The sequence below is a fragment of the Esox lucius genome, chromosome 24 (assembly GCF_011004845.1).
Source record: "Esox lucius isolate fEsoLuc1 chromosome 24, fEsoLuc1.pri, whole genome shotgun sequence".
NCBI classification, from domain to species: Eukaryota; Metazoa; Chordata; class Actinopteri; order Esociformes; family Esocidae; genus Esox; species Esox lucius.
In genome coordinates, this window is record NC_047592.1 from 4,499,805 (window position 1) to 4,526,343 (window position 26,539).

Genomic DNA, 26,539 nt, shown 5'->3' on the forward strand with positions numbered 1-26,539 from the left:
AATACTAACCTAGACTATGTTCTTGAAATGTCTTATGCAGTGCTTGAGTGTACAGACAAATTTGGCTGAAGGTCTTGACTGAACTGAATTTAAATGACAAAATAAAACTGCCACATTCTAGACAGTGGAACCCACCAAACAAGGTGGTGATAAAGACAAATGACTCATGAGAAATGTGTTCAGCCGTTTAATTGACAACCACAACATTCAACAGGACGATGCCACAGCAACAGTTGATTTAATGGTTTCTGGAGCAGACAGAAGCACAGTTCTTTTCACAGACCTCATCGTTCCAGCGATGTTCATCTTCAAAAGAAAGTTGAATTTACTCCCACATCATAGACAGGTATTCAATTAACGGTCATGTGTGAATAATGGTCAAGTGAATGACTGTACCTCCAATGTTCATCTGAATACACAGCTCTCTGACACCATTATAGTTGTTGGGTTCCCCTTCATCCCATTCATGGTAATTAAATCCAGAGCCATCAGTCCAGGACCAGCTCCTGTCCTGTGGAGATGTGTAGGTCTCAGCATCACACCCATAATATTTAGGCATTCATCAACTACACAAACAACTACCACAGAACACCAATCAATTTGGAAAGCTATAGAAACACTAAGATGGTTAACCTGTTCAGCCCAATCAACAGGCATTAAGCAGTCCCAAAACACAGACATCATTTTACTACAGTCCTGGCCGACTGAACACGGGATAATGAAGACATTACACAACATTCCAAACAGAACTGACATCACAAGCATCCTGTAGACCCATTTCCAAGTATACCTAATGACCTTACAGATCTGGGAGCAAGTCTGTCCCTGTGGAGTGTTTCTAACTGTAGTCGTTCTGATGAAGCATGTTTTGTTACACCAGTAGGAAGAGGTACCTTTGTCAACTCTGGCAGACCACCATCATTTCCTCCAATCCAGGTCAAAGGTGAACCTACAGTCAACGTCTCCAGGAACCTAGACTCCTTCCAGCTGTGTACTGAGGCCAGGTGTTCACCAAGAGACTGACAGTGACGCTAAAGAGGCAAAGATGGACAAAGTCATTAAACCAGGAATATGCAGTAGTGTTTCCACATCCAAATATCTAGGGTGAGACGGCTACCTCTGCCTCAGTCCATGACCTCAGAATCTCTTCAAAACGGAAGCAGCGGGATCCAAACTGCTGCCATCCCTGATTACATCCGTGTGGCCCTGTAAAACAGTAAGATATTGACCAGTCTAAATGGCTGATTAAGACAACAGGGTACATTGTGGTTTTCCGTTTACAATAAGAGTCCATCCTCTCTGGGGACCACACGATTTCGTCTCTGCTCTTTGCGGATGATGTTGTCGTGTTGGCCCCTTCAAGCCAGGACCTCCAGCATGCACTTGGACGGTTTGCAGCCGAGTGTGAAGTGGTGGGGATGAAAATCAGTACCTCCAAATCCGAGGCCATGGTCATCAGTCGGAAAAGGGTGGCTTGCCCACTTCAGGTTGGTGGAGAGTGCCTGCCTCAAGTGGAGGAGTTTAAGTATCTAGGGGTCCTGTTCACGAGTGAGGGAAGGATGGAACGGGAGATTGACAGACGGATCGGTGCAGCTTCTGCAGTAATGCGGTCGATGTATCGGTCTGTCGTGGTGAAGAAAGAGCTGAGCCGTAAGGCAAAGCTCTCGATTTACCGGTCAATCTACGTTCCTACTCTCACCTATGGTCATGAGCTTTGGGTCATGACCGAAAGGACAAGATCCCGGATACAGGCGGCCGAAATGAGCTTTCTCCGCAGGGTGGCTGGGCGATCCCTTAGAGATAGGGTGAGAAGCTCGGTCACCCGGGAGGAGCTCAGAGTAGAGCCGCTGCTCCTCCACATCGAGAGGGGTCAGCTGAGGTGGCTTGGGCATCTGTTTCGGATGCCTCCGGAACGCCTTCCTGGGAAGGTGTTCCGGTCCCGTCCCACCGGGAAGAGACCCCGGGGAAGACCTAGGACACGCTGGAGGGACTATGTCTCCCGGCTGGCCTGGGAACGCCTCGGTGTCCCCCCGGAAGAGCTGGAGGAAGTGTCTGGGGAGAGGGAAGTCTGGGCATCCCTGCTTAGACTGCTGCCCCCGCGACCCGGCCCCGGATTAAGCGGAGATTGAGCTACAAACTGCATTAAACTACTAAATGACACCATGTTGAAATATGAGGGGAGTCCTTACTAAAACATGCATCTCCCAAAGAAAAAGCAGCACTGAGAAGCAGGAACATCATTAACACCCCCATGGTGATGTTGTCCTGAAAACAGATGTAGACCAGTTCCTGTCAGAAGCCTTACTAACCGGCAAAAAGAAAATGACTAAAACATTTTGCTATAGAACACCTTAAGATTGTAATGAAAATTTAAATACTACTGAAACTCCAGCAATCATCTCCACAGTGGAGAAGACTGTTGCCGGAGTTCCAGTAGTATTCCAATTTCCATTACAATCTTTATTGGGTCCTGGTAATTTTAACCAGGAGCCACAACAAGGAATATATTGTCATTCAGAATTTAGACATACTTCAATTAGAATGACACCTTCTGAGCACCTCAGTTTATCACACCACTTGTTAAGTCCTCTTCTAACACCTCCACTGAGTCTTCCTGTGATGTGAGTTCTGTAGCTCCTCTCCTTCTTAAGGACCTGAGATGAATGTCCTTGATTACTGGGCAGGCTTTATCACAGGTGTCCCTAATTAAGTCTTTGTAAACTGATTGTTTGAAATGTGAACAACTCCTTTTCCTTTTTTTGAAGGCTTAAATATAAAACTGACCACAGTAGAAGTCCCATCCCAGGTCAGTGTACATACGTACACAAAAGGAAATTGATACAGTGGAGAGGATACTGCCTGAAATCAGTTTCCCAAAATTATTTTCAGTACTCAACATTTGGAAGACAGCAGGGTTGGGAGAGTCACTGAGGGTTGGAAAAAGGCTCAACCTCGTTCTGTATTTTGCCAAACAATGTCACACCTGTGTCACAGAGGAAGGCATATACATTTATATAAACCAATTTTATGAAATAAAAAAAGATCTACAAAAATAACATCTCTAGATAAATTTACATTCAATAATTGTAGATTTTGGTAGGAATCTTTAAGGGATGCAAGGCTGTTATGAAATATCTTCAGAAAATGTGTATAGACCGTTTAATGTCAGCAACATCCCTTCAGAACAAACATTTACAGCAGATAATTCAGTGTTCAACTTCAGCATAGTGTGTTCATTGAAGATGCATTGTTGGTTCCAGTTGATTCAACAAGTTTTTAATAAGCACACAGAAAAAAATGTTTTGTCACAAATATTATCATTCCAGCGATGTTCCCCTTTAAAAGGAAACAATAGAACCTTAAATTAGACACTCAATTATGCAGTAATATACTGTAAAATAATTGATTTGATAGTAGATCAGTGAATGGTGGTGGGCTTACTTCCATAGTTCATCTCAATACATGGTTCTCTGGTGCTGTTAAAGTTGTTTGGTTCTCCTTTCGCCCAGTTCTGGTAACCAAATGTGGAGTCATCACTCCAGAACCATTGTCTGTTCTGTTGGAAAGTGGTGAATGGGCTCAGTATCAAAACAAGGTGCGCTTTCTTAGCGTACGAACTCAAACGACACATTGGTCTTCTAGCACAAAGTGCAAGATTTCCCATCGCATCAGCAGTAACATGTAGACCAGCCCTGTTGAAAACCAATTAGCAGAAAGTGATGGATTTTAAAGCCCTTGATTTGATGGTAGATTCTTGTCCCAAGTCTACAATGATTTTATCTAAAAATGGGTCCCATGTATTGGTGGCAGGGGACAAGGTAGCACTGAGAAAGCCTGCATTCACCACTACCCATAAAAGCAATGTAGCTCTGGATAAGAGGATCTGATAAATTGCAAAATGGGCCAGAACGGTTTAACGTCACGATGCTGGTCCACTATAGGACAATGTCAGTTCAGGTGAAGCACCTTTCAAGTCACTGTTCCATTAACTCATTAACAGAAAACAGGGTACCTTTACAAAGTGTGCCTGGACAGCATCAGAGCCCCCAACCCAGGCAGGGGAACCATCTGTCAACTGCCATAGAAAGTGGGACTCCTCTGGGCTGTGAACTGACACCAGGTTGGCCCCAAGGGTTTAGACAGTGGCTCTATAGGTAGAGAAGACCTCATTAAACATTGGTTGGCTAGTCTTTTTACATGTTATTTAAATTTGGCCACAACCACTAACGCCCTTTGAAACAGTGTAATACTGTTGGTCTTAACCACTGGCTTATTTATAAAAATCAACAGGATAGGATTATCTAGCTGACACAAATGCTTTTTAACTTTGAATTCCACATGAGTGCCTGGAATAGATTTTTTTTTTTACACTGCTCAGTTTTTTGCTTTTTCACCTCGTCTAATATTTTAAATACGCATAAAGAAAATGTCAAACTGGATGAGCAGGTTGATTTCAACAGAACCTCTACATTCAGAGGGGAAGTTCAGAGTGATGTTGTACCTCTGCCTCCATCCATGTTCTGGGAGTCCTAATAAACTGAAAGCAGCGGGATTGAAATTTCACCCATCCTTGTCGGCATGGTTTGTTCTGTGACCCTGTAAGGAGAGGATACAGGATGTGTTTGTAGCTCCAGCAGGATTTTTAAGTAGAGTCCAGACTTAACTACAAATGAATTTAAGTTGCAATGTTCATATACTAGTCAGATCACCCCCTGTAATGTTAGAAACACAAAAGCAATTAATTAATTACCCTCCTTTGGGCCAGCCAGCGTGAAGGGGGCACTGAGAAGCACGATCACGGTCAAGATGGCGAGTGTCCTGAGAACGCAGGTTAACAAAGACCATTTTTTTTCTACAGCCACACGTCTGATCGATCAGAATGCAATCCTGCTGCTGACCAACAGTTACTATCCCAGTATACATCTGCCACCACACCCAGGGTATTTCAGGACTACCATGTCAGAGGCAACTAACCATGGCTAAGTCTTCATATCGTCAACCACCTACAGTGGATCCCTTTCAACAGGACCTTTAGGGCACTAAGGAATGAACAGGGCATCACTTGGGAAGCAAACAGAACACTCACCGTTTAAGCACCACAGGTTACTTCACTTTGGTTCCCTGCAAGGGTCTTCACAGCTTCTCACTGCCTGCTTCTTTTAAAGGTCCTGTCACAGGTGGGATGAATGCCCTGGTTTGCTTTGCCAGGTGCTCCTAATTGAAATGTGTTTGGCTCCTGTGTTCCATGCAATCACAGCTTTTGCCACAAAATCTTGGGCGGAAAGACTGCACTTAAAGGTCAGTTCTCTTTCATTGTCTGAATGTTGTCCAGAAAAGCATTGTTCATGAGAGTTATGCCTTCCCATTTCCACTCAAGCCTACTGTCAAATTACTGGTGAGGCATCAGCCAGCAGACATGCTAACTGGAGCAGTCCAATTACCTAGTTGTAGTGCCTGTTAGCCATGGTAACTGAAGACAAAACAGGAAGAGGATGTAAAGTCAAACTGGGACCTACCTGGTTTCATTAACACTAAGCCATTTACAGACCCTGGGTAGTGTGCAGAAGGGTCATTGCCCCCTGTGCCATTTTAAACTGATTTTAATTGCAACCCCTCAGGTCATAAGCACATGGTCGTCCCACTCCAGTTCACAAAGAACCACCTCAGATTGTAGGTTTACATTGTATAGAAGGTATAAAGTTTAAAGCAGCAATAATTCTGGCAAGAGGAATGTGTGCACTTGTTTTATTAGTCAAATCAGGAGCATTCACCAGAACATTCATGCTTTTTTTTTATCCTTAGTCTGTTCAGTGACACTGAAGTCTGATTCTGCCAGATCTACTCTGTCCTTAGAGAACACAGGGAGGGAAACTTCATCCCACACGTTGCATCATTCCACCTGTGTTTCTCTGAAGAATAAGAAATGTATCAGATGCAGCTTGCAAACATAAGTCAGATGACTAAACCTATAGTGGATCTACAGTACCTCCATAGTTCATCTGGATACATGGCCTTCTGGCAGGATCAAAGTTCTCCGGCTTTCCTTTGGCCCAGATCTTGTAGTTGAATTTGGAGCCGTCACTCCAGGACCATCGTCCATCCTGTGTGTGGGGGGGGGGGGGCAATCAATGAAGATCAGGTGGTTGTGGAAGTTGCCTTTATCAAGCACACCCTGAATCTTCCCACTACCACCTGTACATAAATTAAAAGCTACTCCCAAAATGTGCAGAGTGACCAGAAATGCTAGTGGAGAGTCCCTGTATCCTGACAGTCAAGCATGATTCAGGTGTAGATGTGGCTCATAAGGTCCTCTAAACCTACATTTGAATTGAGATGTGACCCTAGACTTCGTGTTCCTAGTGAGTCAGTCCAAATATACTCTACCTGGGCTGAACCTCCAATCCAGAGCGAGAGGCTCACAGTCTGTGTTAGTGCCTGCAGGAACTGGAATTCCTCAGGGTTGTGCACCGATGCCAAGTGTCCAGAGTAGCTGTCGGAATCATGCTCAGACTCTAGGTTCCAGCCCAGAGACACACAGTTGTGCTAGAATAAGAGGTAGACCAGGACAAAGAACAAGTTCATTGTACAGTTTCACTGAATTATCAAACCTTGTGCTGGGAGTATCAAAAGACCAGGCTTCGAGGTGAAAATCCTTAAGCTTATGGAATGGTCCAGATGAACAATGCCCATTTCAGGAACTTGACTTAGGTTAATTCACAGAACAGTGTTACCTCTGCTTCATGCCAGGTCCTTGCCGTCTTGTCAATCAGGAAGCATTGTGACTGAAACTCAAACCATCTTTTTGGACACTTGCGCTTACCTGAGAACAAATCCCAGTCAAATGAGTGTTCATTCATCACTTCACATCCACTACAATGAAACAGGAAGTATGTGCTGTGAAGACTGAGGGGAACTATAGGGAGAGTACAGGAAATGGAACTAGTGGCCCCTTCAACATATACCATACAGCCTATTGGATGAAATGAAGTCCCTCCCCTAGACCTTGTCCAATGGGTTTGAAGAATTGGAAATACAAATTTGAGAATATACTAAAGGGTTTGTTTTATCACCATTTCTTTCTAGAAACCAAGAACTATAACTGAACTCAGTCTGAACCTGGTCAACACAGTGATGTCAGATCACTTTCAAGGGCATACCTTAAAAATGCACAGAATAAAGTTCACACATCCATTATTCCTGTTCCCACCTGCCAGAAAAAATGTGAAAGTGTATTTATGTAAACATGTAAGTGGATCCAATTACCCCCATCACCCGCATCACCCAGAGCAAAGACAGCACTGAGAAGCAGAACAATCAACATGGTCACAGTGAGAGAACTCTGAAAGACAGACAAGGAAGAGACAAACAGTTTCAGAAGTCACATTAATGCAGGCGAGTGAAGCAGTTCCCTAATGTCTTCCAGCATGCAGTACAAATGACCTTGTTAAGAAGCCCTCAAAAGTCACAACTACATCTCTCAGAACTCTGAGTCACTCTCCTCTCCTTTTTAAGGACCAGACACAGGTGAGATGAATGTCCTGGATTGCTGGGCAGGCTTTATCTCAGGTGCTCCTAAATAAGTCTTGGTAAACTGACTCCTTTTCCTGTTTTGTCATTCTCAGTCCTAAAACCCATTGGAGGAGGTAACAAGGGAAGGGTTTTCTCATCCAATGGGGTTTTAGGAGAGGACACAATGATCATTAAATTGAAAGCTCCCCCCTTTTTTTTTCAGCGAAGTGGAACGTTTGTCTTTAAGTAATTGATTTGATCAAATATGAAAAATACAGACCAAAAAGATCTTGTGATCTATCTACTAATAAGACAAAACAAATTATCCTGCCTGTATGCAGCCTCATCTGACAGATCTTACATTAGATGTGTTATCAACACCTATCTTGGCAGAGTCCCAAAAGAGTTGGTTGATTCTCTAACAGATTATGTCCTGATCCTCAGCAAAAAATTTACTCTAACCATACTTTAGTTGACCCTAAAATTACTACCCTTAATAGTGATTTTATGAAACGTGGCTTCTTGCAAATATGTTGGAATTCGAGTAGTTGAAGAACTGTCTTTCAAAAACATTGAGTTGGGTGAAAAATATTAAAACTTGTTCCTTTTATAGAAATCAATCATGTCATGGAATATGTATTGTGCAAGAAACTAGCAGGTCTCCACTAGATTATGGTGACATTGTGTATGTGCATGCATAAGCTTCTTTACTCAAATTTCGGGATGCAGTCACTCAACTGTGGATTTTTATCACATTACATAATTCAGTTGGCTGGGAGTCAATAACCTCCATAACACCTTGACATTGAAGTGTTGTAGGAAACAGTCATTAGAATTCTTTTTAAATAATACATTACATTGATATAGCACTTTTCAAAGACGCTTTACAATACATACATAACTACAGAGAGCAATGAGACAAAAAATACATAAAGGGGTGGGTCAAACATCATAAGGCGGGGGATAGGCTTGTTTGAACAGAGGAGACTTGAGGTGGTGGATGAAGATGGCAACAGATGGAGTCCCGGATGAATTGTGGAAGTGCATTCCAAAGTCTTGGAGCAGCCCGTGAAAAAGTCCTGTCTCCAAAGCTCCGCAGCTTGGATCGAGGGATGTTAAGGAGGCCAGCAGTGGCAGAGCAGAATGACCTGGAGGAATGGTATTGGGGAATAACTTCCGAGAGATAGGGTGGTTCAAATGAAAAAAGGACTGGACAGTGCTGAAGACACAGTGGGCCTATTCAGAACTGGATGAAACTGCTTTCAAATATTTTGCCCCACACATGGAAAGCCATTCAGATTGATGTTAAGTTGAATGTCAAGATATTTAAAAGGTTAAACTGTGCCCCATTCTAGACCCTGAAACTAACCATCAAGGACAATAATGAGTTAAATAACTCATGACAGTAGAGTTCAGCTGTTTTATTGACCACAACAATCAATAGGTAAACATGACAGCAACAATTGATTTCAATCGCTTTGTGAGCAGACAGAAGCAAAGTGCTTTTCACAGATTTCATTGTTCCAGTGCTGTTTATCTTCAAAGTATTCAATGAACTCCTGAGTTGAGATTTGACAAATGGATCAGTGGATGACTGTACCTCCAAAATTCATCTGAATACAAGACTCTCCACCAATAGAGTTGTTAGGCATTCCTTCTGCCCACTGTTGGTAATTAAATCCAGAGCCATCAGTCCAGGACCAGCTCTTGTACTGTAGAGAAGCAGTGAGGTCTCAGCAGCAATGCAAAGACATGACATTTGTATTCAGAAAGTACACAGGATACTACAAAATGCAGATGCATTAGCAAAGGCTATAGACTGTTTGTCTTCAGAAACAGAACAATGAAAACACTAACCTGAAATGGGCTATCAATAAACATCATTATGTATTATTTGCAGACAAACTACATTAGCATCATTTTGAAGTGGTATTGGCCAGTGGTCTGAGGTAATTATATAATTCCTTCAAAGAGATTTGACATTACAAGCACCCTGTGACTTATTTCCAGATATACCCAAACACCTTACTAATCTGGGAGCAAGACGGTCCCTGTGGAGTGTTTCTAACCGTAGTCACTGATATTGTTTTGTTACACCAGTATGACGAGGTACCTGTGTCATCTGAGGCTGACCACCATCCGTTCCTCCAATCCAGGTCAAAGGTAAATCAAAAGTCAACGCCTCCAGAAATATAGACTCCAGCCAGCTGTGTACTGAGGCCAGGTGTCCACCAAGAGACTGACAGTGGAACTGAAGGAAGAGGCAAAGATGGACAATATCATTTAACCAGTGATGTGCGGTTGTGTTTATCCACCCCAGTCTAGAGTTAGGGGGCTACCTCCGCATCCGACCAAGATCTTGGAGTCTCATCGAAAATGACACAATATGATCCAAACTGGCGCCATTCTCCAGGGCACCTGTGTGGCCCAGTCAGACAACCGTAAGAAAAATATTTAAATTAGTGGTTGTAAAATAACTGGGTACATTCAAAAACAAATTTACAAGAGCCATGACTAACCAACAAATTGCATTAAACTGTTGAAGATTTTTTCCCCAAACCATTTAATCACACACACTACGCTGAAACTCTTGCACCAATGTGGATCTCCCAGAGAAAAGGATTTCTTAGAACCCTTTGGAGAAGGTTCTCATCCAACAGTGTTTAAGGACAGGTTCCCCTGTCTTTTTGGCCAGGTGGAAAAGTTGATTTTCTTTGACCGGTCAGATCTGCACTGAAAAATTTGACTTCTACATAAGACAGACCAAATTGCACTGCCTGAACACAGCCTCATCTAACAGATCATACATTGCCTAGATTGGTATTGGGGAACATTTCATATTCAGAGTCCAAGAAGAGATGTTGATGCTCTGACTCAGTAACTTGATTTAATAACTTCAATCCTAACTGTACCTTAACTCAAAACATCACCCCAACAAGCAGTTGCTTATCAGCAGACAGTAAATGTATCAACCAAAAGACTATAGAGCTTCTAGAGGGATATTAAGACTCAAAATGAAGCACATAAGGTAGTATTTTCATATGCAATGCTCAAGCATACAGACAAATTGGATTTAATGTCTTTAAGCAGGTTTGTGAAATGAAGACTGTATAATTAAAATACCAACCTAGGCAATGTATGATCTGTTAGATGAGGCTGTGTTCAGGCAGTGCAAATTGGTCTGTCTCATGTAGAAGTCACATTTTTCAGTGCAGATCTGATTGGTCAAAGAAATCAACTTTTCTAACTTGCCAAAAAGACCAGGGGAGCTGTCAGTTTCATCCTCATTGTCCTCTGTCCTAAAATGCTGTTGGATGAGAACCTTCTCCAAAGGGACAGCCAGGAGAGAGGACATGAGCATTAAATTGAGAATGTTAAAATAGGAAAATGAATACTTCACCTTTCCATAATCAGGTTATAATAGGAACACCTGGGGTAAAGCCTGCCTAGCAATCAAGAACATTCATCTCACCTGTGTCAGGTCCTTAAAAGGAGAGCAGTGACACAGAACTCACATCACAGGGAGGCTCATTGAAGAAGTTTGTGGAGGTCTTAAGTGAGATAACTGACAATTTCAGAAGGTGAGAGGTCAACAGGTCTGATTACACTAGTTGTATGCAACATGACACTAGTCCCTGTTTGGTGAATTTAGTGTCCTGGTTAAAGTGATGATTACAGTGATCTTCTTTGGTTGAGATGGTAGCTAGTGCTAGTGTAGTATTGACTTAATTATGACAAGAACTAGTATTTGTCTTGTTCTTTCAGGACTCCCTCACCATGGCAGGGTTGATTATTTTCCTGCTGCTCAGTGCTGCCTTTTCTCTGGGAGATCCACAATGGTGTAAGTTTCAGTGTAGTCTGTGATTAACTGGTCTGGGGAAAAATCTTCAACATTTCAATGCAAGTTGTTGGTTAGTCATGGCTCTTGTAAATTTGTTTTTGAATGTACCCAGTTATTTTACAACCACTAATTTAGATATTTTTCTTACGGTTGTTTTACAGGGCCACACAGGTGCCCTGGGGAATGGCGCCAGTTTGGTTCCCATTGTGTCATTTTCGATGAGACTCCAAGATCTTGGGCGGATGCGGAGGTAGCCCCCTAACTCTAGCCTGGGGTGGATAAACATGACCGCACATCACTGGTTAATTGACATTGTCCATCTTTGCCTCTTCCTTCAGTTCCACTGTCAGTCTCTTGGTGGACACCTGGCCTCAGTACACAACTGGCTGGAGTCTAGATTTCTAGAGTCTTTGACTTCTGGTTTTCCTTTGACCTGGATTGGAGGAACTGATGGTGGTCAGCCGGAGATGACTCCGGTACCTCGTCATACTGGTGTAACAAAACACGCTTTATCAGTGACTACAGTTAGAAACACTCCACATGGACAGTCTTGCTCCTAGTTTATTAAGGCGTTTGGGTATATCTGGAAATAAGTAACAGGGTGCTTGTGATGTCAAATCTCTTTGAAGGTATAACATTACTACCTCAGACCCCTGAGCAATACTATGTTAAAATGATGCTAATGTAGTTTGTCTGCAAATAATACAATGATGTTTATTGATAACCCATTTCAGATTAGTGTTCTCATTTCTGAAGACAAACGTCTATAGCCTTTCTAATGAGTCTGCATTTTGTAGCAACCTGTGTACTTTCTGAATACAAATGTCATGTCTTTGCATTGCTGCTGAGACCTCATTGCTTCTTTACAGCACAAGAGCTGGTCCTGGACTGATGGCTCTGGATTTAATTACCGACAGTGGGCAGAAGGAATGCCTAACAACTCTATTGCTGGAGAGTCGTGCATTCAGATGAATTTTGGAGGTACAGTCATTCACTGATACATTTGTCAAATCTCAATTGGGAGTCCATTGAATACTTGTCTGTGATTTGGGAGTAATGTCTACTGTTTTCTTTGAAGATAAACATCGCTGGAACAATGAAGTCTGTGAAAAGCACTTTGCTTCTGTCTGCTCACAAAGCGATTGAAATCAATTGTTCATGTCATGTTTACCTATTGATTGTTGTGGTTGTCAATAAAACAGCTGAACTCTACTGTCATGAGTTATTGAACTTAATGATCATTGTTCTTAAGGGTTAGTTTCAGGGTCTAGAATGTGGCACAGTTTAACATTTCAAATATCTTGACATTGACATTTAACCTAACATCAATCTGAATGGCTTTCCATGTGTGGGGCAAACTTTTTGAAAGCAGTTTCATCCAGTTCTGAATAGGCCCACTGCATCTGCAGCACTGTCCAGTCTTTTATTTGAACCACCCTATCTCTCGGAAGTTATTCCCCAATACCATTCCTCCAAGTCATTCCGCTCTGCCACTGTGGGCCTCCTCATTATCCCTCGATCCAAGCTGTGGAGCTTGGGAGACGGGGCTTTTTCACGGGCTGCTCCAAGACTTTGGAATGCACTTCCACAATTCATCCGGGACTCCAAATATGTTGCCATATTCGTCCACCACCTCAAGTCGTCTCTTGTCAAACAAGCCTATCCCCAGCCCTATGTTGTTTGACCCAACCCCCCCCATTTTTGTTTTGTTAGCTACCATTTGTCTCATTGCTCTCTGTAGTTATGTATGTGTTGTAAAGTGCTATATCAATGTAATTGTATTAAAAATAATTCTCATGACTGTCTCCTACAAAACTTAAATGTCAAGGTGTTATAGAGGTTATTGACTCCCAGCCAACTTAATCATGTAATGGTGAGTGTGAAAATTTGCACCAGTGCTAAAACAAGATTGACTGCATCCAGAAATTTGAGTACAGAAGCTGATGCATGCATGCCTATTCAGAATGTCACTATAATCTTATAGGGACCTAATAGTTGCACAATATCTTTTCAATGACATGACTGATTTCTACATTTAATTTTTGCTGAAGATCAGTACATAATCTTTAAGAGAATCAGCAAACTCTATTGGGACTCTGTCAAGATGGGTTTTAACAAATTTTATGTAGGATCTGTCAGATGAGGCTGCATTCAGTCAGGCAGAATAATTTGTTTTGTCTTATTAGTAGATAGATCACAAGAGATCTTTTCGGTCTATATTTTTCATAGTTGATCCGATCAATTACTTAAAGACATTTCACAAATGTTCCACTTCGCTGAAAAAAAAGAAGGGAGGAGCTTTCAATTTAATGATCATTGTGTCCTCTCCTAAAACCCCATTGGATGAGAAAACCCTTCCCTTGTTACCTCCTCCAATGCGTTTTAGGACTGAGAATGACAAAACAGGAAAAGGAGTCAGTTTACCAAGACTTAATTAGGAGCACCTGTGATAAAGCCTGCCCAGCAATCCAGGACATTCATATGTCAGGTCCTTAAGAAGGAGAGGAACTGAAGAACTCACATCACAGGAAGACTCAGTGGAGGTTTTAGAAGAGGCCTTAACAAGTTGTGTGATAAACTGAGGTGCTCAGAAGGTGAGTGTTCAACAGGTGTCATTCTAATTGAAGTATATGTCTTAATGACACTATATTCCTTATGTTGTGTGGGAGATGCATGTTTTAGTAAGGACTCCCCTCATATTTAAACATGGTGTCATATTTAGTAGTTTAATGCAGTTTGAAAGCTCACACTTGTTTATTGTGAATTAAGACAACAGGGTACATTGAAAAATGTGTTCAGCCATTTAGACTGGTCAGTATCTTATTGTTTTACAGGGCCACCCGAATTTAATCGGGGATGGCACCAGTTTGGATCCTGCTGCTTCCGTTTTGAAGAGACTCTGAGGTCATGGACTGAGGCAGAGGTAGCCGTCTCACCCTAGATATTTGGGTGTGGAAACACTACTGCATATTCCTGGTTTAATAACTTTGTCCATCTTTGCCTCTTTAGCGTCACTGTCAGTCTCTTGGTGGACACCTGGCCTCAGTACACAGCTGGAAGGAGTCTAGGTTCCTGGAGACGTTGTCTGTAGGTTCACCTTTGACCTGGATTGGAGGAAATGATGGTGGTCGGCCAGAGTTGACAAAGGTACTTTGTCTTACTGGTGTAACGAAACGCGCTTCATCGGAATGACCACAGTTAGAAACACTCCACAGGGACAGTCTTGCTCCCAGATCTGTAAGGTCATAAGGTATACTTGGAAATGGGTTTACAGGATGCTTATGTCAAATCTGTTTGAAATATTGTGGGATGTCTTCAGTAGCCTGTGTTCAGTTGGCCAGTACTGTAGTTTAGTGATGTCAATGTGAGCCAGTCTGTGATTTGGGACAACAAAATATAGATGTTTGTTGATTAGGCTGAAACAGGTTACTGGTATTAGGTTAATTTCTATAACTTTCCGAATGGATCAGTGTTCTGTGGTACTTGTGAAGTTGTTGAATGCCTAAATGTTATGGGTGTGACGCTGAAACCTACACTTCTCCACAGGACAGGAGCTGGACCTGGACTGATGGATCTGGATTTAATTACCATGAATGGGCACAAGGGGAACCCAACAACTATAATGGTGTCAGAGAGCCGTGTATTCAGATGAACTTTGGAGGTATAGTCATTCACCTGTCCATCAGTCACATCTAACTTGACAGTTCATTGAATCCTGTCTATGTGGGAGTAATTTTTACTGTTTTCTTTGAAGAAAAACATCGCTGGAATGACGACGTCTGTGAGAAGCGCTTTGCATCAGTCTGCTCCAGAAGCCATTAAATGAACGTGTTGCTGTGACATCATCCTGTTGAATGATGTGGTTGTCAATAAAACAGCTGAACACATTTCTTGTGTCATTTGGTTTAATTTTACTTCATGTCCTTGAGGGTTGTTAGTTCCAGAGTTTAGCATGGGGCAGTTTATGGTCATTTTAATTCAGTTAATTCAATCAAAATTCATGACCCTGATACTTATGTCTGTACACCACTGCAGCGTTACTTGTGAAATTTCACAATCTAGATGTTTCATAGGAATTTGGTTTCTAGTATTACTTTCTGCTGGTGAGCAATTGCTTGTTGGGTTTAAGCTAATAATGGCCTGCAGGTCATAGTTTGTCCCAGCCACCATACTAACCCAAACAGTAGGTCATAGTTGTCAAAGGAAGTCATTAACTCATCAGCCCATTCCTATATTTCTGAATGTGATTGTAAATATAGACAATGGGTATTGCCCTTTTCTGGCCATGACGAAGTCTGTGAAGCGCTTTTGCATCAGTTTTCTCCAGAAGCCATTAAATGAACTTGTTGCTGTGACATTGTCCTGTTGAATGCTGTGATTGAACACATTTTGTGGCATTTTGGGTTAATTTTACAAGTCATGTCCTTGAGGGTTTTTAGTTCCAGAGTCTAGGATGTGGCAGAGTTTTGTGTTATAGTACGGTTAGGATTAAAGTTATTAAATCAAGTTACTGAGTCAGGGCATCAACAAAAACCCTACTGGGACTCTGAATAGGAAATGTTCCCCAATACCAATCTAGACAATGTATGATCTGTTAGATGAGGCTGTGTTCAGGCAGTGCAATTTGGTCTGTCTTATGTACAAGTCAAATTTTTCAGTGCAGATCTGACTGGTCAAAGAAATCAACTTTTCTACCTTGCCAAAATGACCTGGAGAGCAGTCAGTTTCATGCTCATTGTCCTCTGTCCTAAAATGCTGTTGGATGAGAACCTAATCCAAAGGGTTTTAAGACAGCCAGGAGAGAGGACATGGGCATTACATTGAGAATGTTAAAATAGGAAAATGAATACTTCACCTTTCCATAATCAGGTTATAATAGGAACACCTGGGGTAAAGCCTGCCTAGCAATCAAGAACATTCATCTCACCTGTGTCTGGTCCTTAAAAAGGAGAGCAGTGACACAGAACTCACATCACAGGGAGGCTCATTGAAGAAGTTTGTGGAGGTCTTAAGTGAGATAACTGACAATTTCAGAAGGTGAGAGGTCAACAGGTCTGATTACACTAGTTGTATGCAACATGACACTAGTCCCTGTTTGGTGAATTTAGTGTCCTGGTTAAAGTGATGATTACAGTGATCTTCTTCGGTTGAGATGGTAGCTAGTGTTAGTGTAGTATTGACTTAATTATGACAAGAAATGGTATTTGTCTTGTTCTTTCAGGACTCCCTCACCATGGCAGGGTTGATTATTTTCCTGCTGCTCAGTGCAGCCTTTTCTCTGGGAGATCCACATTGGCGTAAGAGTGGCCTTCATATTTCAGCATAGTGTGTGATTAACTGGTCTGGGGAAAAATCTTCAACATTTCAATGCAAGTTGTTGGTTAGTCATGGCTCTTAAATTTGTTTTTGAATGTACCCAGTTATTTTACAACCACTAATTTAGATATTTTTCTTACGGTTGTTTTACAGGGCCACACAGGTGCCCTGGGGAATGGCGCCAGTTTGGTTCCCATTGTGTCATTTTCGATGAGACTCCAAGATCTTGGGCGGCTGCGGAGGTAGCCCCCTAACTCTAGACTGGGGTGGATAAACACGACCGCACATCAGTGGTTAAATGACATTGTCCATCTTTGCCTCTTCCTTCAGTTCCACTGTCAGTCTCTTGGTGGACACCTGGCCTCAGTACACAGCTGGCTGGAGTCTATATTTCTGGAGGCGTTGACTATAGATTTACCTTTGACCTGGATTGGAGGAACGGATGGTGGTCAGCCTCAGATGACACAGGTACCTCGTCATACTGGTGTAACAAAACAATATCAGTGACTACGGTTAGAAACACTCCACAAATATAAATATATATAAATATACCATTTTTTTCATTGCTCTCTGTAGTTATGTATGGTAAAGTGTCTTTGGGTTTTTGAAAAGGGCTATATAAATGTAATGTTTTAAATTCTCATGACTGTCTCCTACAAAACTTCAATGTCAAGGTGTTACAGAGGTTATTGCCTCCCAGACAACTGAATTACGTAATGGTGAGTGTGAAAATTTGCACCAGTGATTTAAAAAAAACACGGTTGAGTGACTGCCTCCAAAAAATTTTGTAAAGAAGCTTATGCATGCTTATAAAGAATGTCACCATAATCTAGTAGAGACCTACTAGTTGCTTGCACAATATATTTTCTGTCATGATTGATTTCAATATAAGGAATGAGTTTTAATCTTTTTCACCTACTTGATTTTAAAAGACAGTTCTTCAACTACTCGAATTCCATCATATTTGTGAGAAGACACATGTTTCATAAAATCACTATTAAGGGTAGTATTATTAGGGTCAACTAAAGTATGGTTAGAGTAAATTTTTGCTGAAGATCAGTACATAATCTGTAAGAGAATCAACAAACTCGTTTGGGACTCTGCCAAGATTGGTGTTGATAACACAATGTAAGAGCTGTCAGATGAGGCTGCATTCAGACAGGCAGCATAATTTGTTTTGTATTATTATTAGACAGATCACGAGATCTTTTTGGCTGTATTTTTCGTAGATGATCAAATCAATTACTTAAAGACATATCACAAATGTTCCACTTCGCTGAAAAAAAAAAGGGGGGGAGCTTTCAATTTAATGTTCATTGTGTCCTCTCCTAAAACCCCATTGGATGAGAAAACCCTTCCCTTGTTACCTCCTCCAATGGGTTTTAGGACTGAGAATGACCAAACAGGAAAAGGAGTCAGTTTACCAAGACTTATTAGGAGCACCTGTGATAAAGCCTGCCCAGCAATCCAGGACATTCATCTCACCTGTGTCTGATACTTAAAAAGGAGAGGAGAGTGACTCAGAATACTGAGAGATGCAGTTGTGACTTTTGAGGGCTTCTTAACAAGGTAATTTGTACTGCATGCTGGAAGACATTAGGGAACTGCTTCACTCGCTTACATTAATGTGACTTCTGAAATTGTTTGTCTCTTCCTTGTCTGTCTTTCAGAGTTCTCTCACTGTGACCATGTTGATTGTTCTGCTTCTCAGTGCTGTCTTTGCTCTGGGTGATGCGGGCGATGGGGGTAAATGGATCCCCTTACATGTTTACATAAATAAACTTGCACATTTTGTCTGGCAGATGGGAACAGGAATGATGGATGTGTTAACTTTATTCTGTGCATTTTTAAGCTGTGCCCTTGAAAGTGATCTGACATCACTGTGTTGACCAGGTTCAGACTGGGTTCAGTTATAGTTCTTGGTTTCTAGAAAGAAATGGTGATGAAACAAACCCTTTAGAAATATTCTCAAATGTGTACTTGTCATTCTTCAAACCCATTGGATAAGGTCAAGTCAAACCAGGGCATTCATCCCACCGTGACAGGACCGGTGACAGGACCTTTAAAAGAAGCAGAAGGCAGTGAGAAGCTGTGAAGACCCTTGCAGGGAACCAAAGTGAAGTAACCTGTGGTGCTTAAACGGTGAGTGTTCTGTTTCTGTCTGCTTCCCAAGTGATGCCCTGTTCATTCCTTAGTGCCCTAAAGGTCTTGTAGAAAGTGATCCACTGTAGGTGGTTGACGATGTGAAGACTTAGCCATGGTTAGTTGCCTCTGCCTGGATTGGGGGCTCTGATGCTGTCCAGGCACACTTTGTAAAGGTACCCTGTTTTCTGTTAATGAGATAATGGAACAGTGACTTGAAAGGTGCTTCACCTGAACTGACATTGTCCTATAGTGCACTAGTACCCAAGAAATGATGTTTTTTTTGTCTTGGACCAGAATCGTGACGTTAAACCATTCTGGACCATTTTGCAATTTGGTGTTCTACATTTCAAATGTTGTAGTCCTCTATCAGACCCTCTTATCCAGAGCAACAGTGCTTGTATGTGTAGTGGTGAATGCAGGCTTTCTCAACGCTACCTTTGTCCCCTGCCACCAATACATAAATTTCCTTTTGTGTACATATGTACACTGACCTGGGATAGGACTTCTACTGTGGTCAGTTTTATATTTAAGCCTTAAGTATTCAATTGAGACCCCCAAAAAAAGGAAAAGGAGTGGTTCACATTTCAAACAATCAGTTTACAAAAACTTAATTAGGGACACCTGTGATAAAGCCTGCCCAGTAATCAAGGACATTCATCTCAGGTCCTTAAGAAGGAGAGGAGGTACAGAACTCACATCACAGGAAGACTCAGTGGAGATGTTAGAGGCCTTAACGAGTGGTGTGATAAACTGAGGTGCTCAGAAGGTGAGTGTTCAACAGGTGTCATTCTAATTAAAGTGTCTAAATTCTGAATGACAATATATTCCTTGTTGTGTCTCCTGGTTAAAATTACAGGACTCAATTAAGATTGTTATGGAAATTGAAATATAACTGGAACTCCGGCAACAGTCTCCTCCACTGTGGAGGAGTTCACCTGAATATTGTGGAGGAGACGATTGCTGGAGTATTTCAATTTTCATTACAATTTTAATTGAGTCCTGGTAATCACACGTTTGGTGAAACTGAAGAGATGTTGGTGTTCTATAGCAAAATGTTTTTGGTACAAACAAATATTTTAGTCATGGTCATTTTCTTTTTGCCGGTTAGTAAGGCTTCAGACAGGAACTGGTCTTCATCGGTTTTCAGGACAACCTCACCATGGGGGTGTTAATGATGTTCTTGCTTCTCAGTGCTGCTTATTCTTTGGGAGATGCAAGTTTTAGTAAGGACTCCCCTCATATTTTTAACATGGTGTCATTTAATAGTTTAATGCAGTATGTAGCTCAAACTTGTTTATTGTAAACTGAAATACACAATGTACCCTGTTGTCTTAATCAGCCATTTAGACTGGTCAATATCTTACTGTTTTACAGGGACACCTGAATGTAATCAGGGATGGCAGCAGTTTGGATCCCGCTGCTTCAGTTTTGAAGGTCTGAGGTCATGGACTTCAGGGACAGTCTTGCTCCCAGATCTGTAAGGTCATTAGGTATACTTGGAAATGGGTCTACAGGATGCTTATGATGTCAAATCTGTTTGAAATATTGTGTGATGTCTTCAATAGCCTGTTCAGTTGACCGGTACTGCAGTTTAATGATGTCAATGTGAGCCAGTCTGTGTTTTGGGACACCATGATATAGATGTTTGTTGATTGGGCTGAAACAGGTTACTGGTTAGTTTCTATACCTTTCTGAATGGATCGGTGTTCTGTGGTATTTGCTTGTGTAGTTGTTGAATGCCTAAATGTCATGTGTGATAACCTACACTTCTCCACAGGACAGGAGCTGGTCCTGGACTGATGGATCTGGGTTTAATTACCACGAATGGGCACAAGGGGAACCCAAAAACTATAATGGTGTCAGAGACGTGTATTCAGATGAACTTTGGAGGTATCGTCATTTACCTGTCCATCAGTCACATCTAACTTGACAGTTCATTGAATCCTGTCCATGTGGGAGTAATTTTTACTGTTTTCTTTGAAGATAAACATCGCTGGAACGACGACGTCTGTGAGAAGCGCTTTGCATCAGTCTGCTCCAGAAGCCATTAAATGAACTTGTTGCTGTGACATCATCCTGTTGAATGATGTGGTTGTCAATAAAACAGCTGAACACATTTCTTGTGTCATTTGGTTTAATTTTACATCATGTCCTTGAGGGTTGTTAGTTCCAGAGTTTAGCATGTGGCAGCTTATGGTCATTTTAATTCAGTTCATTCAATCAAAATTCATGACCCTGAAACTAATGTCTGTACACAACTGAAATTTTACAATGTAGATGTTTCTAGTATTACTTTCTGCTGGTGAGCAATTGCTTGTTGGGTTTACGCTAATAATGGCCCGCAGGCCTTAGTTTGTCCCAGCCACCATACTAACCCAAACCCTGTCCAGCCTGCGGTAGGTAATAGTTGTCAAGGGAAGTCAATAACTCATCAGCCCATTCCTATACTTCTGAATCTGATTGTAAATTTAGACAATGGGTATTGCCCTTTTCTGGCCATGACGAAGTCTGAGCAGCGCTTTGCATCAGTTTGCTCCAGAAGCAATTAAATGACTTTGTTGCTGTGACATTGTCCTGTTGACTTTTGTGGCTGTACACATTTCTTGGCATTTGGGTTAATTCTGCATGTCATGTCCTTGAGGGTTGTTAGTTCCAGTCTAGAATGTGGCAGTTAGGGTTTTGTGTTAAGGTACAGTTAGGATTAAAGGTATTAAATCAAGTTACTGAGTCAGAGCATCTACAAAAACCCCAATACCAATCTAGACAATGTATGATCTGTTAGATTAGGCTGTGTTCAGGCAGTGCAATTTGGTCTGTTTTATGTAAAAGTCAAAATTTTCAGTGCAGATCTGACTGGTCAAAGAAATCAACTTTTCTACCATGCCAAAAAGACCTGAAGAGCTGTCAGTTTCATGCTCATTGTTCTGTCCTAAAAAGCTTTTGGATGAGAACCTTCTCCAAAGGGTTTTAAGAATGCCAGGAGACAGGACATGAGCATTAAATTGAGAATGTTAAATTAGGAAAATGAATCCTTCATCTTTCCAATAATCAGGTTACAATAGGAACACCTGGTGTAAAGCCTGCCTAGCAATCAAGAACATTCATCTCACCTGTGTCAGGTCTTTAAAAAGGAGAGCAGTGATGCAGAACTCACATCACAGGGAGGCTCATTGAAGAATTTTTTAAAGGTCTTAAGTGAGATAACTGGCAATTTCAGAAGGTGAGAGGTCAACTGGTCTGATTACACTGTCTTTATGCCACATGACACTAGTCCCTGTTTGGTGAATTTAGTGTCCTGGTTAAAGTGATGATTACAGTGATCTTCTTTGGTTGCGATGGTAGCAAGTGTTAGTGTAGTATTGACTTAATTTTGACAAGAACTGGTATTTGTCTTGTTCTTTCAGGACTCCCTCACCATGGCAGGGTTGATTATTTTCTTGCTGCTCAGTGCTGCCTTTTCTCTGGGAGATCCACATTGGCGTAAGAGTGGCCTTTTTTAATTTAATCACAACCCCTCAGGTCATAAGCACATGGTCCTCCCACTCCAGTTCACAAAGAACCACCTCAGATTGTAGGTTTGCATTGTATAGAAGGTAAAGATTAATGCAGAGCAGTATCATGGAGGCAATAATTCTGGCAAGAGGAATGTGTGCACTTGTTTTATTAGTCAAATAAGGAGCATTCACAAACATTCATGCCTGTGATTATCCCTAGTGTGTTCAGAGACACTGAAATCTGATTCTGACAGATCTACTCTGTCCTTAGAGAACACAGGGAGAGAAACTTCATTCCACACGTTGCATCATTCCACCGGTGTTTCTCTGAAGAATAAGAAATGTATCAGATGCAGCTTGCAAACATAAGTCAGATGACTAAACCTATGGTGGATCTACAGTACCTCCATAGTTCATCTGGATACATGGCCTTCTGGCAGGATCAAAGTTCTCCGGCTTTCCTTTGGCCCAGTTCTTGTAGTTGAATTTGGAGCTGTCACTCCAGGACCATCGTCCATCCTGTGTATGGGGGGGGGGAAATCAATGAAGATCAGGTGGTTGTGGAAGTTGCCTTCAGCAAGCACATCCTGAATCTTCCCACTACCAGAGATGTGACCCTAGACTTCGTGTTCCTAGTGAGTCAGTCCAAATATACTCTACCTGGGCTGAACCTCCAATCCAGAGCGGGAGGCTCACAGTCTGTGTTAGTGCCTGCAGGAACTGGAATTCCTCAGGGTTGTGCACCGATGCCAAGTGTCCAGAGTAGCAGTTGGAATCATGCTCAGACTCTAGATTCCGGCCCAGAGACACACAGTGGTGCTAGAATGAGAGGTAGACAAGGACAAAGAACAAGTTCATTGTACAGTCCAGTTTTACTGTCAATCATCAAACCTTGTGCTGTGAGTATCAAAAGACCAGGCTGCGAGGTGAAAAACGTTAAGCTTATGGAAAGGTCCAGTTGAACAAAGCCCTCAAATGTTGGTTTGTAAATTAACTGGAGCCCTGCCCATTTCAGGAACTTTCCTTAGGTTAATTCACAGAAGTGTTACCTCTGCTTCACGCCAGGTCCTCGCAGTCTTGTCAATCAGGAAGCATTGTGACTGAAACTCAAACCATCTTTTTGGACACTTGTGCTTACCTGAGAACAAATCCCAGTAAAATGAGTGTTCATTCATCACTTCACATCCACTACAATGAAACAGGAAGTATGTGCTGTGAAGGCTGAGGGGAACTATAGGGAGAGTACAGGAAATGGGACTAATGGCCCCTTCAAAATATCCCATACTGCCTCTCCTGATCAAACAGCCTATTGGATGAAATCAAGTCCCTCCCCCAGACCTTATCCAATGGGTTTGAAGAATGACAAGTACACATTTGAGAATATACTAAAGGGTTTGTTTCATCACCATTTCTTTCTAGAAACCAAGAACTATATCTGAACACAGTCTGAACCTGGTCAACACAGTGATGTCAGATCACTTTCAAGGGCATATTTTAAAAATGCACAGACTAAAGTTCACACATTCATCATGGAAGTGGATCCAATTACCCCCATCACCCAGAGCAAAGACAGCACTGAGAAGCAGAACGGTCAACATGGTCACAGTGAGAGAACTCTGAAAGACAGATGAGGAAGAGACAGTTTCAGAAATCACATTAAGTCTTGGTAAACTAACTCCTTTTCCTGTTTTGTCATTCTCAGTCCTAAAACCCATTGGAGGAGGTAACAAGGGAAGGGTTTTCTCATCCAATGGGGTTTTAGGAGAGGACACAATGAACATTAAATTGAAAGCTTTTTTTTCAGCGAAGTGGAACATTTGTCTTATGAAAAATACAGACCGAAAAGATCTCTTGTGATCTGTCTACCAATAAGACAAAACAAATTATGCTGCCCATCTGAATACAGCCTCATCTGACAGATCTTACATTGTGTTATCAACACCTATCTTGGCAGAGTCCCAAAAGAGTTTGTTGATTCTCTTACAGATTATGTACTGACCTTCAGCAAAAATGTTACTCTAACCATACTTTGACCCTAAAATTACTACTCTAAGTGTTTTTAGGAAACATGTGGCTTCTACCTCTAACACCTTGACATTGAAGTTCTGTAGGAGACAGTCATGAGATTTTTTAAATACTACATTACATAGCACTTTTCAAAGACACTTTACAATACATAACTACAGAGAGCAAATGAGACAAACAGTTACACAAAAAGGGGTGGGGGGGGGGGGGGGTCAAACAACATAAGGCTGGGGATAGGTTTGTTTGAACAGAGGAGAATTGAGGTGGTGGATGAATATGGCAACAGATTGGGAGTCCTGGATATATTGTGGAAGTGCATTCCAAAGTCCTGTGAAAAAGCCCCGTCTCCAAAGCTCCGCAGCTTGGATCGAGGGATGATACGGAGGCCCACAGTGGCAGAGCGGAATGACTTGGAGGAATAACTTCGGAGAGATAAAGTGGCACAAATAAAAGAGGACTGGACAGTGCTGCAGACGCAGTGGTTCTACTCAGGACTGGATGAAACTGCTTTCAAATATTTTGCCCCACACATGGAAAGCCATTCAGATTGATGTTAAGTTGAATGTCAAGATATTTGAAATGTTAAACTATACCACATTCTAGACCCTGAAACTAACCATTAAGGACAATGATCATTAAGTTAAATAACTCATGACAGTAGAGTTCAGCTGTTTTATTGACAACCACAACAATCAATAGGTAAACATTACAGCAACAATTGATTTCAATCGCTTTGTGAGCAGACCGAAGCAAAATGCTTTTCACAGACTTCATTGTTCCAGCAATGTTTATCTTCAAAGAACACAGTAGACATTACTCCCAAATCACAGACAAGTATTCAATGAACTCCCAATTGATATTTGACAAGTGAATCAGTGAATGACTGTACCTCCAAAGTTCATCTGAATACACGACTCTCCAGCAATAGAGTTGTTAGGCTTTCCTTCTGCCCACTGTTGGTAATTAAATCCAGAGCCATCAGTCCAGGACCAGCTCTTGTACTGTAGAGAAGCAGTGAGGTCTCAGCAGCAACGCAAAGACATGACATTTGTATTCAGAAAGTACACAGGATACTACAAAACACAGATGCATTAGTAATGCTATAGACTGTTGGTCTTCAGAAACAAAACAGTAATCTGAAATGGGTTATCAATAAACATCATTGTATTATTTGCAGACGAACTACATTAGTATAATTTTAATGTAATATTGACCTGGGGACTGAGATAATTATTTCAAAGAGATTTGACATCACAAGCATCCTGTGACTCATTTCCAGATATATAACACCTTACTAAACTGGGAGCAAGACTGTCCCTGTGGAGTGTTTCTAACTGTAGTCACTGATAGTGTTTTGTTACACCAGTATGACAAGGTACCTGTCTCATCTCTGGCTGACCACCATCTGTTCCTCCAATCCAGGTCAAAGGTAAATCAAAAGTCAACGCCTCCAGAAATATAGACTCCAGCCAGCTGTGTACTGAGGCCAGGTGTCCACCAAGAGACTGACAGTGGAACTGAAGGAAGAGGCAAAGATGGACAATGTCATTTCACCAGTGATGTGCGGTCGTGTTTATCCACCCCAGTCTAGAGTTAGGGGGCTACCTCCGCATCCGCCCAAGATCTTGGAGTCTCATCGAAAATGACACAATGGGAACCAAACTGGCGCCATTCCCCAGGGCACCTGTGTGGCCCTGTAAGACAACCATAAGAAAAATATCTAAATTAGTGGTTGGAAAATAACTGGGTACATTCAAAAACAGATTTACAAGAGCCATGACTAACCAACATATTGCATTAACTGCTGAATATTTTTTCCCCAAACCAGTTAATCACACACTATGCTGAAATATGAAGGCCACCCTTACGCCAATGTGGATCTCCCAGAGAAAAGGCAGCACTGAGCAGCAAGAAAACAATCAACCCTGCCATGGTGAGGGAGTCCTGAAAGAACAAGACAAATACCAGTTGTCACAATTAAGTCAATACTACATTAACACTAGCTACCATTTTAACCGAAGATCACTGTAATCATCACTTTAACCAGGACACTAAATTCACCAAACAGGGACTAGTGTCATAAAGATAGTGTAATCAGACCTGTTGACCTCACACCTTCTGAAATTGTCAGTAATCTCACTTAAGACCTCTACAAACTTCTTCACTGAGCCTCCCTGTGATGTGAGTTCTGTGTCACTGCTCTCCTTTT

General features: G+C 41.7%; 5 protein-coding genes and 3 long non-coding RNA genes across 20 annotated transcripts in view; 3 read left to right on the plus strand and 5 right to left on the minus strand.

The window, feature by feature from the left end:
- Window positions 1-26,539, minus strand: part of LOC105030913 (ladderlectin-like) — a 43,292-nt gene that overhangs the window by 13,718 nt on the left and 3,035 nt on the right. The window lies entirely within an intron of this gene.
- Window positions 181-5,267, minus strand: LOC117593860. Its single transcript, XR_004575322.1, has 10 exons — window positions 5,087-5,267; window positions 4,751-4,818; window positions 4,502-4,596; window positions 4,013-4,148; window positions 2,549-2,654; window positions 2,190-2,265; window positions 1,118-1,206; window positions 894-1,031; window positions 397-511; window positions 181-306 (listed from the first exon to the last, which is right to left on the minus strand). It is a non-coding gene; the product is annotated as an uncharacterized LOC117593860 (long non-coding RNA).
- Window positions 5,732-26,529, minus strand: LOC105030912 (C-type mannose receptor 2-like). Its single transcript, XM_034290298.1, has 9 exons — window positions 26,431-26,529; window positions 26,199-26,274; window positions 25,936-26,024; window positions 25,710-25,847; window positions 25,220-25,331; window positions 23,355-23,443; window positions 6,385-6,543; window positions 5,987-6,101; window positions 5,732-5,909 (listed from the first exon to the last, which is right to left on the minus strand). The coding sequence occupies exons 2-9, from the start codon at window positions 26,260-26,262 to the stop codon at window positions 5,839-5,841; spliced, it is 837 nt and encodes a 278-aa protein (XP_034146189.1). The 5' UTR covers window positions 26,263-26,274; window positions 26,431-26,529; the 3' UTR covers window positions 5,732-5,838.
- On the minus strand, window positions 7,943-10,878 carry LOC114828657 (ladderlectin-like). Of its 4 annotated transcripts, none has more exons than XM_034290299.1 (5): window positions 10,029-10,630; window positions 9,849-9,927; window positions 9,605-9,760; window positions 9,110-9,221; window positions 7,943-8,657 (listed from the first exon to the last, which is right to left on the minus strand). In XM_034290299.1, the coding sequence occupies exons 1-5, from the start codon at window positions 10,070-10,072 to the stop codon at window positions 8,452-8,454; spliced, it is 597 nt and encodes a 198-aa protein (XP_034146190.1). In that variant the 5' UTR covers window positions 10,073-10,630; the 3' UTR covers window positions 7,943-8,451. The 4 variants fall into 4 exon arrangements, 2 of the variants coding, with proteins under 2 accessions (XP_034146190.1, XP_034146191.1); XM_034290300.1 differs by having other exon boundaries at window positions 7,951-8,657; window positions 9,623-9,760; XR_004575309.1 differs by lacking the exons at window positions 7,943-8,657; window positions 10,029-10,630 and adding an exon at window positions 10,637-10,878 and having other exon boundaries at window positions 8,916-9,221; window positions 9,623-9,760.
- LOC105009523 (ladderlectin-like) lies at window positions 11,009-12,562 on the plus strand. 3 transcript variants are annotated; one of them, XM_034290313.1, is made up of 6 exons: window positions 11,009-11,090; window positions 11,275-11,350; window positions 11,512-11,600; window positions 11,689-11,844; window positions 12,220-12,331; window positions 12,429-12,562. In XM_034290313.1, exons 2-6 carry the CDS (start codon window positions 11,287-11,289, stop codon window positions 12,494-12,496), a joined length of 489 nt encoding a protein of 162 aa, XP_034146204.1. In that variant the 5' UTR covers window positions 11,009-11,090; window positions 11,275-11,286; the 3' UTR covers window positions 12,497-12,562. The 3 variants fall into 3 exon arrangements, with proteins under 3 accessions (XP_034146204.1, XP_034146206.1, XP_034146205.1); XM_034290315.1 differs by having other exon boundaries at window positions 11,689-11,826; XM_034290314.1 differs by having other exon boundaries at window positions 11,042-11,105.
- Window positions 13,841-15,237, plus strand: LOC114830239. The gene is made up of 5 exons (XR_004575311.1): window positions 13,841-13,944; window positions 14,185-14,273; window positions 14,360-14,497; window positions 14,897-15,011; window positions 15,105-15,237. It is a non-coding gene; the product is annotated as an uncharacterized LOC114830239 (long non-coding RNA).
- LOC109615049 lies at window positions 16,306-20,927 on the plus strand. 8 transcript variants are annotated; one of them, XR_004575316.1, is made up of 12 exons: window positions 16,306-16,387; window positions 16,572-16,647; window positions 16,820-16,908; window positions 16,997-17,134; window positions 17,341-17,385; window positions 18,337-18,412; window positions 18,675-18,808; window positions 19,475-19,577; window positions 19,920-20,034; window positions 20,186-20,288; window positions 20,589-20,701; window positions 20,795-20,927. It is a non-coding gene; the product is annotated as an uncharacterized LOC109615049 (long non-coding RNA). The 8 variants fall into 8 exon arrangements; XR_004575319.1 differs by lacking the exon at window positions 19,920-20,034 and having other exon boundaries at window positions 20,186-20,301; XR_004575318.1 differs by lacking the exon at window positions 19,920-20,034 and having other exon boundaries at window positions 20,186-20,293.
- On the minus strand, window positions 22,464-23,535 carry LOC117593858 (ladderlectin-like). Its single transcript, XM_034290327.1, has 4 exons — window positions 23,444-23,535; window positions 22,966-23,124; window positions 22,710-22,824; window positions 22,464-22,632 (listed from the first exon to the last, which is right to left on the minus strand). Exons 1-4 carry the CDS (start codon window positions 23,474-23,476, stop codon window positions 22,562-22,564), a joined length of 378 nt encoding a protein of 125 aa, XP_034146218.1. The 5' UTR covers window positions 23,477-23,535; the 3' UTR covers window positions 22,464-22,561.

What these genes read in the sequence shown, in the direction of transcription:
- LOC114828657 (XM_034290299.1), bottom strand. Translation starts at nt 10,072, where the DNA reads ATGGTTTGGGGAAAAAATCTTCAACAGTTTAATGCAATTTGTTG. An exon ending in GATCTTGGTCGGATGCGGAG is followed by an intron (nt 9,761 to 9,848) that starts GTAGCCCCCTAA and finishes CTCTTCCTTCAG; the next exon opens with TTCCACTGTCAGTCTCTTGG. An exon ending in AGGTACCTCGTCATACTGGT is followed by an intron (nt 9,222 to 9,604) that starts GTAACAAAACAA and finishes GCTTCTCTACAG; the next exon opens with TACAAGAGCTGGTCCTGGAC.
- LOC105009523 (XM_034290313.1), top strand. Translation starts at nt 11,287, where the DNA reads ATGGCAGGGTTGATTATTTTCCTGCTGCTCAGTGCTGCCTTTTCTCTG. An exon ending in GATCTTGGGCGGATGCGGAG is followed by an intron (nt 11,601 to 11,688) that starts GTAGCCCCCTAA and finishes CTCTTCCTTCAG; the next exon opens with TTCCACTGTCAGTCTCTTGG. An exon ending in CGGTACCTCGTCATACTGGT is followed by an intron (nt 11,845 to 12,219) that starts GTAACAAAACAC and finishes GCTTCTTTACAG; the next exon opens with CACAAGAGCTGGTCCTGGAC.
- LOC117593858 (XM_034290327.1), bottom strand. Translation starts at nt 23,476, where the DNA reads ATGAACACTCATTTTACTGGGATTTGTTCTCAG. An exon ending in TTACTGGGATTTGTTCTCAG is followed by an intron (nt 23,125 to 23,443) that starts GTAAGCACAAGT and finishes CTCTCATTCTAG; the next exon opens with CACCACTGTGTGTCTCTGGG. An exon ending in GGATTGGAGGTTCAGCCCAG is followed by an intron (nt 22,825 to 22,965) that starts GTAGAGTATATT and finishes CCCCATACACAG; the next exon opens with GATGGACGATGGTCCTGGAG.
- LOC105030912 (XM_034290298.1), bottom strand. Translation starts at nt 26,262, where the DNA reads ATGGCAGGGTTGATTGTTTTCTTGCTGCTCAGTGCTGCCTTTTCTCTG. An exon ending in GATCTTGGGCGGATGCGGAG is followed by an intron (nt 25,848 to 25,935) that starts GTAGCCCCCTAA and finishes CTCTTCCTTCAG; the next exon opens with TTCCACTGTCAGTCTCTTGG. An exon ending in TATCCAGATGAACTATGGAG is followed by an intron (nt 5,910 to 5,986) that starts GTACTGTAGATC and finishes CTTATTCTTCAG; the next exon opens with AGAAACACAGGTGGAATGAT.